The sequence below is a fragment of the Halichondria panicea genome, chromosome 15, assembly GCF_963675165.1.
Source record: "Halichondria panicea chromosome 15, odHalPani1.1, whole genome shotgun sequence".
Classification (NCBI taxonomy): domain Eukaryota; kingdom Metazoa; phylum Porifera; class Demospongiae; order Suberitida; family Halichondriidae; genus Halichondria; species Halichondria panicea.
The window spans coordinates 5,057,964-5,067,706 of NC_087391.1; the positions used below are offsets into that span (position 1 = coordinate 5,057,964).

General features: G+C 42.9%; 4 protein-coding genes across 4 annotated transcripts; 2 read left to right on the forward strand and 2 right to left on the reverse strand.

The window, feature by feature from the left end:
* Positions 1 to 18: 18 nt before the first annotated feature.
* Positions 19 to 3,630, reverse strand: LOC135348648 (heat shock protein HSP 90-beta-like). Its single transcript, XM_064546926.1, has 9 exons — positions 3,534 to 3,630; positions 3,281 to 3,473; positions 2,875 to 3,081; positions 2,596 to 2,685; positions 2,267 to 2,470; positions 1,998 to 2,096; positions 1,125 to 1,823; positions 330 to 999; positions 19 to 193 (listed from the first exon to the last, which is right to left on the reverse strand). The coding sequence occupies exons 2-9, from the start codon at positions 3,449 to 3,451 to the stop codon at positions 120 to 122; spliced, it is 2,214 nt and encodes a 737-aa protein (XP_064402996.1). The 5' UTR covers positions 3,452 to 3,473; positions 3,534 to 3,630; the 3' UTR covers positions 19 to 119.
* Positions 3,631 to 3,738: 108 nt separating this feature from the next.
* LOC135348649 (WD repeat-containing protein 20-like) lies at positions 3,739 to 6,700 on the forward strand. The gene is made up of 4 exons (XM_064546927.1): positions 3,739 to 4,031; positions 4,092 to 4,277; positions 4,641 to 6,077; positions 6,473 to 6,700. The coding sequence occupies exons 1-4, from the start codon at positions 3,786 to 3,788 to the stop codon at positions 6,536 to 6,538; spliced, it is 1,935 nt and encodes a 644-aa protein (XP_064402997.1). The 5' UTR covers positions 3,739 to 3,785; the 3' UTR covers positions 6,539 to 6,700.
* Positions 6,701 to 6,764: 64 nt separating this feature from the next.
* LOC135348654 (uncharacterized) lies at positions 6,765 to 7,875 on the reverse strand. The gene is made up of 5 exons (XM_064546931.1): positions 7,669 to 7,875; positions 7,311 to 7,588; positions 7,113 to 7,255; positions 6,956 to 7,005; positions 6,765 to 6,906 (listed from the first exon to the last, which is right to left on the reverse strand). The coding sequence occupies exons 1-5, from the start codon at positions 7,746 to 7,748 to the stop codon at positions 6,765 to 6,767; spliced, it is 693 nt and encodes a 230-aa protein (XP_064403001.1). The 5' UTR covers positions 7,749 to 7,875.
* A 46-nt stretch (positions 7,876 to 7,921) lies between these two features.
* LOC135348653 (abscission/NoCut checkpoint regulator-like) lies at positions 7,922 to 9,510 on the forward strand. The gene has a single exon (XM_064546930.1). It carries the CDS (start codon positions 7,923 to 7,925, stop codon positions 9,378 to 9,380), a length of 1,458 nt encoding a protein of 485 aa, XP_064403000.1. The 5' UTR covers position 7,922; the 3' UTR covers positions 9,381 to 9,510.
* Positions 9,511 to 9,743: the final 233 nt, after the last annotated feature.

The window sequence follows — 9,743 nt, forward strand, 5'->3', positions numbered from 1 at the left end:
CCTTTTGCAAAGTCCTGATTATTCACGGCAAAAGCATTCAAATATATAAGTAACTAAACAAAACAAACTGGAGTGCAAATTCAGCAAACAACAGTTAGCAAAGTTGTAATGTTTCAGTTCTAGTCGACCTCCTCCATTCGTGAAGCGTCCTCGTCCTCTTCTCCCTCGAGGGGGGGCATCTCTTCAGTTGGGGCTGCACAGGGAGGGGGGTGATCAATTACAAACACTCGAAAATAAAAAAACGCACGATGAACATTTTGTCTTATGCAATTTGGTGACCCCTTACCAGTCACAACACACAATGTGTCACTAAATACTCAAGTACTCACCATCTCCACCGGTGACATCACTGTCATCATCGATCCCTAGTCCCAGCTTGATCATACGATGGATCCTGTTGGCATGAGTCTGAGGGTCGTCCAGACTGAACCCAGAGGACATCAGAGACGTCTCGTACAACAGCATCACCAGATCTTTCAAACTCTTGTCGTTCTTGTCGCTCTCCACCTTGGCTCGGAGAGACTCAACGATTGGATGTTCTGGGTTGAGCTCGAGATGTTTCTTAGCAGCCATATATCCCATAGTGCTTGTGTCACGTAGCGCTTGGGCTCTCATGATCCTCTCCATGTTAGCGGTCCAACCATACTGGCTAGTCACAATACAACAGGGGGAGGTCACCAATCGCCCTGACACGCTAACTTTTTCGATCTTCTTATCCAAGATGTCCTTCATGGCTTTGCAAAGAGGCTCAAATTTCGACTTGAGCTCTTCAAACTTTTTCTTTTCATCGTCACCTTCAGGTAGTTCAAGGCCTTCCTTTGTCACACTGATTAGGGTCTTTCCTTCGTACTCTTTCAGCTGCTGCACACAGTACTCGTCGATAGGCTCCACCATGTAGATGACCTCGAAGCCACTCTTGCGGACGCGCTCCACAAAGGCAGAGTGAGACACTTGGTCAACAGACTCCCCAGTGATGTAGTAGATCTGAGTCTGGCCTTCCTGCAGGGGAACAAGAACACAAAACAGATCATAACAAAACCTAAAGTATAGCTAAGATAAAATAATTATTAGAAATCACAATTAACCGATGATTTATAGCTACAGTAGCAATAGTAACTCCTTACCTTCATTCTGCTGACATATTCCTTGAGGGAGGAGTACTCCTCTCCACATGTGGAGGTCTTGTAACGCAAGAGCTCAGCAACCTTCTTCCTGTTCTGGCTGTCCTCGTGGATGCCCAACTTTAAATTCTTCGAAAACTGCTCGTAAAGTTTCTTGTAATTCTCAGTATCTTCTGCCAGCTCAGCAAAAAGCTCAAGGCATCTCTTGACGAGGTTCTTGCGAATAACCTTCAGAATCTTGCTCTGTTGGAGGGTCTCACGAGAAATGTTAAGAGGCAAATCTTCGGAATCGACTACACCCTTCATGAAATTGAGGTACTCTGGGATAAGCTCTTCGCAGTTTTCCATGATGAACACACGTCGCACGTATAGCTTGATGTTATTCTTGACCTTTCGGTTCTCAAACAGATCAAAGGGGGCTCTCTTAGGCACAAAGAGAAGGGCACGGAACTCGAGTTGTCCTTCGACAGAGAAGTGCTTCACGGCAAGATGCTCCTCCCAATCGTTGGTAAGAGACTTGTAGAACTCGCCGTACTCGTCTTGAGTGATGTCGGTAGGATTACGGGTCCAGATGGGTTTGGTTTTATTGAGCTCTTGGACGTCCTCGTACTTTTCTTTGATAGTTTTCGTCTTTTTCTTTGGCTCCTCTTTTTTATCTCCCTCATCGTCTTCCTCTACCTCCTCAATCTTAGGCTCATCGTCCTGGAGATGAATAGAGGAACATTAAATTTCAATCATACACAGGAAATCAACTACACAGCCAGAACACTTGGCACCTAAGGGAACCTTAACTTTTTAACACCTACGAAGAAATAATTATAGCTCCGACAACATACTACAATCTTGTAGTACTTTACGAGTACATAATGTCTTTACTTTTTTGGCCTCCTCCTCATCTTCGCCATCTTTCTTGGGAGTTTCCTCTTCGTCCTCTGCCTCGTCGTCGGTGATCTCCTGGTCACGCTCCTTCATCATCTGCAACCAATCAAGCATCGTGAATATCACATCATTACATACGCAATTATTTTAGCCACTTTTTGGAAACAGAAAGCATGGTACAATATCAATTAAGGTTCCCTCACTAGGGACTTTGCAATTGTAAACCACATACCACATAATATAAACATTGAAACACTTTCACTCACTCTGAGGGAAATGGGATAGCCAATGAACTGAGAGTGCTTCTTAATTACATCTTTAACCCTTTTCTCCTCCACATATTCGTTTTGATCTTCTTTCATTACGAGCGTGACGACCGTGCCACGGCCGATTGATTCACCAGTGTCACGTTGAACGGTAAAGGACCCTCCAGCACTGGACTCCCAGATGTACTGCTCATCATCATTGTGCTGAAATGGTGAAATAAAAATAATACAAGTCAAAATAATTATTGACCTTTTCAATTTTGACCTCACTGATATACACGTAAAAGAATTTTACTGAGCCAAAATGTTTCGATTAGAAATCAAGTCACCTTGGTGATAACTCTCACGCTCTCAGCTACCAGATAGCATGAATAGAAGCCAACTCCAAATTGTCCAATCATAGAAATATCAGCACCAGCCTATGCACAAAGAGAGATTGCATAACCACACAATGACCTCACAAATGATGTTATCAGCAGGGAAACTTCTAGAACACCAAACCCACTCACTTCACAATAATCACCCAATCTTTTCTAGACAATTTACACACGCTTACTTACACACAATGATCATGCGTAACCTTTTATAGACACAACACATCCACTTACCTGCAATGCTTCCATGAATGACCTTGTACCGGATTTTGCAATGGTGCCCAAGTTGTTCACCAGATCTGCCTTAGTCATACCGATCCCAGTATCCCTGAGGGTGAGTGTGTTCTCGTCTTTGCTGGGGATGATCTCAATCTTGAGCTCTTTCTCAGATTCGAGAACGGACGGGTCAGTCAGACTTTGGTACCGAATCTTGTCAAGGGCCTGTGAGGAAATATCAGTGAAAATTAACATGATTTCGCATGTACGTGTAAACCCATACATGGAATTTAAATGGCAAATAAGGACAGAATGCTATACGTCGAAACATAGACTACAGCATGCAAAAGATCTCGTAGGCTGCAACGAAAGCATGCATACACAGTTTGCAAAATTTCATTGAAAGTCGGAAAATATTACTTACGTCTGAAGAGTTTGAGATGAGCTCTCTCAGGAAGATTTCCTTGTTGGAGTAGAAGGTGTTGATGATAAGACTCATGAGCTGAGCAATCTCAGCTTGGAAGGCAAAGGTTTCCACCTCCCCACCATCTTCCATTTCTTCAGGCTGCGTGGTTTGTTGCTCTTCTTCTGACATTATGGCCTCTAATGATCACAGGCTGTAAATAACAAGTATATTAACAATGCAGGCAAGTAAAGAATTAAGTAACAGTACTCACCAATCCAGAAAGTTCTAGAACAGTGGCGAGACACTAAGAAATACACGTGGAATGACTTTAGCGCATGCCCATTATTACGGCAAGTGTGTGGGTGGTGGGTATGGGTGGCCGAATTGAGTTTAGGGGTGTGGTTATTTGACAACATTTTCTCATCTTGTCCTGCCTTCAGTTACACCCCAAGTTGCCAACCGGATATAGCTTCCCTCCTAGTTCCTGTTTTACCGGAAGCCAGCACAAAAATAGCAAGCCAAGATGTCTGTAAGATCAAGTTATACTGCTCCTGAATACAGGACAGAGTTCTCAACGAGAGAAGGTGTGTACAGGAACGTGCGTCTATCAGAGCACTGTAGACCCAGCCGACAGGCATTGTTTGGCAAAGAGCTGTCTCCTGTCAGAGTATCCTTTGTGAACTGCAAAGATAAAGATGGGGTTGTGGAATGGATAGTCTTCAATGCTGGCAAGGAGTTGTACGTCTATTCTTTTGACGGAGTCGGAAAGGTAAGACGTTACAATAGTTATACGTACTTGTCTCTTTACTTTCTTATCGTTTAAATACAGGCTCCTGATCTGAAACACTATGTGGACAAACGTATCTACAAGACTCCGACTATCCCGGTGTGTCATGATTTCAATCAGATGACTCGAAGTCGATCTCACCTCGACCTGATCATAGGCTTCTCTACAGGCCCAGTGCAACTTCTCAGTCCCATCGATCGACAAGCAGTCAGCTCCTTCAATGAAGATGTGAGTACATATATAAATTTAGAATAATTATTTAATTATAAGTAGAATTATAATTAAAATAAAAGCCTGTACGTTCTACATCATCTATTTAGATCAGACGTGTACATGTGAGAGCTTAGTATTATTAGTACTCTGTAATGTTTCGTCCACACTTCTAATGGTAATGCTTTGTGGGATGTCTGTTATGTATTGAATCGTTTGATATTATGTGTGTCAACATCACTAGAATGTTATACCCCTATTCATTCAACCATTTCACACACACACACTCACACACACACATACACACACACACACACACACACACACACACACACACACACACACACACACACACACACACACACACACCACTCCACACAGGGCTCTATAGACAACACGAGAGTGACTTGCATCAAATGGGTGCCTGGATCAGAACATCATTTCGTTTCTTCGCATCGCAGTGGATATCTGTACGTATGGGACTCAGAGCAAACCTCTAAAACCACTGGCCAACAAAATTTCTCCCTCGACATTGAGATTCAAGATGCTAAAATCCACACAGTCAAACCAAAAAACAAGTCCCCCATTCTCCATCGATGGGCTGTCGGGCACGGTGCTATCAATGCATTCGCTTTCTCTCCCGATTCAATTCATATTGCCATTGCAAGTCAAGACGGTTTTACGAGGATATACGATTTCCACAAGCATGTGATCTACGGTCGAATGAGGAGCTATTTCGGAGGGTTCCTGTGTGTGTGTTGGAGCCCTGATGGCAAGTATCTAGCAACCGGAGGAGAAGACGATCTCATCACATTGTGGTCGTTTGAGCATAAGAAAGTTGTTTCACGCGGTGAGGGTCACAAGTCATACGTGAACGCAGTTGCATTTGATCCGTATACGACTATACTACCGGATTCTGACGATTCCCTGAGTGCCGACAAACCTACTAGTATTTCTAACTCCCCTACCCTCACGTCCCAAAGTGCTTCCACTCTCGGACGATCGCTAACCGAGCTTGGAGGAGGGGACAGAGATATCACTGCATACAGACTGGGCTCGGTCGGACAAGACACTCAACTTTGTCTGTGGGATTTGTCGGGAGATGCTTTGAAACTAAGACGACCATTTGCTCGTACAAGATCTAGAGTGGCTAGTCGACATGCTGGACATCAATCACATTCTGAAGCAGCTACTACTAAGTCAACAGTACCTCAAGAAGACCCAACAGAATTGAACTCTGTACCACAAAACAATACTAAGGAAGTTGTGTCAAATCATGTTGATAAAAGCCAGGGTGCCTCAAGCAAGAAAAGAAGTTCTGTAGTCAGCAACGGAGCGGAGTCAACCCCTTCAATCTCCTCCCAATCATCAGCAGACAAAACCTCGGGCAAAAAAGACAAAAAGAAAAAGAACAAAGACAAAGAGAACAAAGACAAGAGTGAAGAGTCTGTGAACAGTGACGGTAGTAAACGCAAGGGCTCTCAGTGGAAGGACCCAATGAAGAAAGTTCTACAGTTTGTAGGAGTGAGCTCATCACCCCACCACAATGTCGGAGCTATGAGGTGCCAAGTATTTGAATCATGTAACAGTGATGATATTGCTCCCAAGATGGAGGAAGTGAACTTAATCGAGCCGTTAGTGGCCAAGAAAATCTCCCAAGAGAGGATCACTTGTCTTGTGTTTCGAGAGGACTGTATAGTGACTGCCACGCAGGAGGGATTCATCAACACATGGGCTAGACCAGACACTGACCTGCCCCCTGAGGCACTGGGGGAGAGGAATATATCTGAGGCCATGGCATTACCTAGCAACCCTGGGGTAAGTGTGTGTATGTGTATAGTTAGCCTATAGCTATATCCTGTAATTCAGTGTTAATAGACAAAGTATTTCCTGAGTATGCGAGTAAGACCGTTGTGAAGGACATTCTTGAGTGTATAATACACTGCTACTATAATAATCATTATAAGAGCATCAAATAATTAATTATTGCTGATATCTATGACATTAAATTAAAGTTATTGTCACAATTTTCTGCTGATTTGGCTCATTCGTTCATAAGTTTTTTCACTCGCAATAGTAATGAATATGATAGGAATTAGTAGGTGGTGTACATGCACATGACCATTTCCAGTGTATGATCGCAAAGCACGACATGATAACCATTTCCATATTTAGCCTGTGTACATTACCTTTCTGTTTTCTTTCCCCTGCAGATCAACAGCCCCAAGCCTGGTCAACCAGATCATGGCACAACACCAGTCAAGAGCACAGCTATTTAGTACATATCATGTGACTATTCGTGTGTTAGGGTAACGTGTACGTGTGTTCTGTTTTTCCTTGAAATCTAATCTTGTGTGAGCTTGTGTGAGCTTGTGTTGTATAGCAGCAATGGTAACCGTGTTTTTATCTGAGTTTGATTTATACAACAATTTTCCCTCATGCGTGTACTTGTTGTATACAAAATAGGTACTATATAGTGGTCATTGATAAACAATAAACTACTCCTTAATTAGTGACAGTGTATTCAGCTCTCTGTAAGCTGCTAGTTATGGTTGCAGCACACATCTGTAGTTTGATGAGACATTCATTGATGACAGTGCCCTCCTCTTGCTCTACGCCATGGCCACCAGACACACCAGAGTCAACACTATAGCGGGATGAATGGTATAATTATATAGTCGTACTGAATCCTTTACCTTGATTGGTTAGTACACACGGAGTCACATGATCTCTCTACATCTTCACACTGGGAATACAAACATAATTTGATTAAAAATTTGCGAACCTGTTACCACACAATAAACAAAATAGTATCATTACGACAAATAATGTTAACATATACTGTACCGTTACCATGGGTTGGTCGCTTCTTGCTTCCTCTCGGGCCATCATTGATTGCCGATAGAGACCAAACTCCTCATAGAAGACATGTTGAAGATCTGCTCTGAAGTCTTCTATACTCACATTCACTTTATGTCTCAGTCGATCTTCGAGCACTGCATGGGTGCACATGCAATCACATTACAACACCCTAATGCACTAATTACATACCATAAAGAACATTATTCCCTGAACACCCTTCAAAGCCAGAATCCACAACACTCTGCGGAGGTTTAGGGTACCCTAATGGAGGGAGGAGCTCTGGGAGGCAATTGTCTGGTTCCTTCACTTCATTGTCGTTGTACCCTAATGTATTGTACGGTTGTGTGTTGGCACAGAGCTCGTCTCCTGGTAGCGGACCACACAACTCCCCCCCAACTGAAATATCTGCAGGCACAGCAGCTGTGTCCTCATAACCTAGTGGTGTGCACGCCTCATCTCCAGCTTGCCTGTATTTAATAATTATTTATAAAGCTGGTGAAACGTAAACTAGTCCTTGCATCTATGTTGCAGCTAACAAAACTCTTACCTTGCAGCCCAGGAGTTGCCCATATACTGCTCTTCATAGGTGACATTGAGAGATGAAATCCTTCTCCCACTATTCGCCATTAGGCCCAGGAAAGTCTTTGATCTTGCAACTTGTGGTTAGGCTTGCAGCCACCTGGACCTAATTATCTAATTATAAGAATAACAAGCGTGTATGAAATTTTAGAATAAATAAAATTAATCACAGAAAAGCTAACAATATTTTATTTATAGTGACAAGATAGACCAAGTGAGGACATGTCAGGACGGTGCACTGGATGTACTAACAAGTATACATACTTTGAGCACCCCAGATTGTGTCCAGAGTGTAGAAGACAATTCTGTAAAACCTGTTTACCTAATCTTGCTCCTGGCAGCAAAAAGAAGAAGAAATCAGAGCCTTTGTACTCAGTGAACCCTTGTGTGTACTGCAATAAACAGAAGGACATCAGTGAAGTGGAGGAGGCTGAGATTTTGGAGAATTTTCAGGAGAGATTTTATAAACACTCACATACGGAACCACCAATCCAATCACATATCGATCAAGAGCTTCGTAAAGGCCTACCTAAAGATGATGGTGGGGCTATTAGACTCTCAGAAAAAGATCGAGCCCTTGAAGAGCGATTGAAGAAGCTTAAAGAGTCCAACAACCCTCGGTCTAATTCGGGCGATATACACGACAGACTTGCACGATTGACAGGAGAAGAGGGCCCAAAACCATTGCATTCTCCACCCAAAACTGGAGGGACCACTCAAGTCGACCAGACCAATGAACTGATCGAGAGAACTATCGAAGAAGCTAAACTTGACGAAAAACTTGAAGAGACTAGAGCCAAAGAAGACGACAATTTGCTACAGAGGCTTCAAGCTCTAAAAGGAGTCAAAACAACCAACACCCAAGCAAAGAAAGACGTAAAAAAAACAAACATTGATGTTAACATGTTTCTAGAAGATTTTGACATTGAGATTCCGGATGAAGACCCTGATAAGCTACTCGACGACTTACAAAAGTTTCAAGCCCGAGAAGAGCAAGCCGCACTTGCTGAAGCTAGCCATGAAGATATGCAGGCACTCATAAATACTGCCAAGGAACTAGCCAAAGAAGACGATAACACTGTTGCATCCAAAATATCTAATATCAAGTACCCAGATCTCGATGAAAAGGAGGAAGGAAAAGAAGTTTCTAAACTGATCAGTGATGTCCTAAACGAGATTGGTGAGGAGAAAGGCAGCAAAGAACAGCAAGAAGTAGATGACGGAGATATTGTTCGAAGTAAACTGGACCACCCCCCTCAAGATCTCAATATATCTTGGGACTATTTTGGTCAGCAGCCATCAACTTCACAAGACGATCTCCCTGCTGCTCGGCAATTAGGAACGCAGTCAAGCGGGGAAGAGGATGACCCTGAATTACAAGCACTAATAGAGAAGTTGAAAATTGAAGCAGAGCTGGACAGGAATTTGGAAGCGAGTGGGTTGAGTGTACGACCACTCGTACCTGAGGGGGAGAAGCAGTCTGAGGGAGCAAAAGCGTGGCCGGCAGCCTCAGGGAGTGATGAGGATTGCCCCTGGTGTTGTATCTGTAACGCAGATGCTGCAATCCGTTGTCGTGACTGTGATGACGATCTGTATTGTACTCGATGTTTCTCTGATGGTCATGAACAGTTTGGATTGTTTGATCATCGCTATGCTTCATATGAACCACATAGATCTTAGTTTAGCATTTTTAATCTATGTTATAGATCTAACTAGCTAGTATTATTATTGTGAACATTGAGTGCATGCTGTGTACATGCTGTAATTGTGTGTACTATGTGGTATTTCATGCTGTTTTTTTTCCATCTTAGTTTCAGTTTTTACTATTAATGCAAGGATCGATGAAATGCAAGTAAGAGTTTCTATAGGATTCTAGTCATGTTTTCTTGGATTTCAATTCGTTAAATAATGCTTCGTTCTCGAGTTCTAACATGCCATTGGCAATGGCATTGCAGAAGAGTGCGTAGCCAAACTTGTCCACTGAGTATTGCTACTCTACTTAGTAGTTAGCTCTGCACTAGAACGCTAGCTATTGGTAGCTGG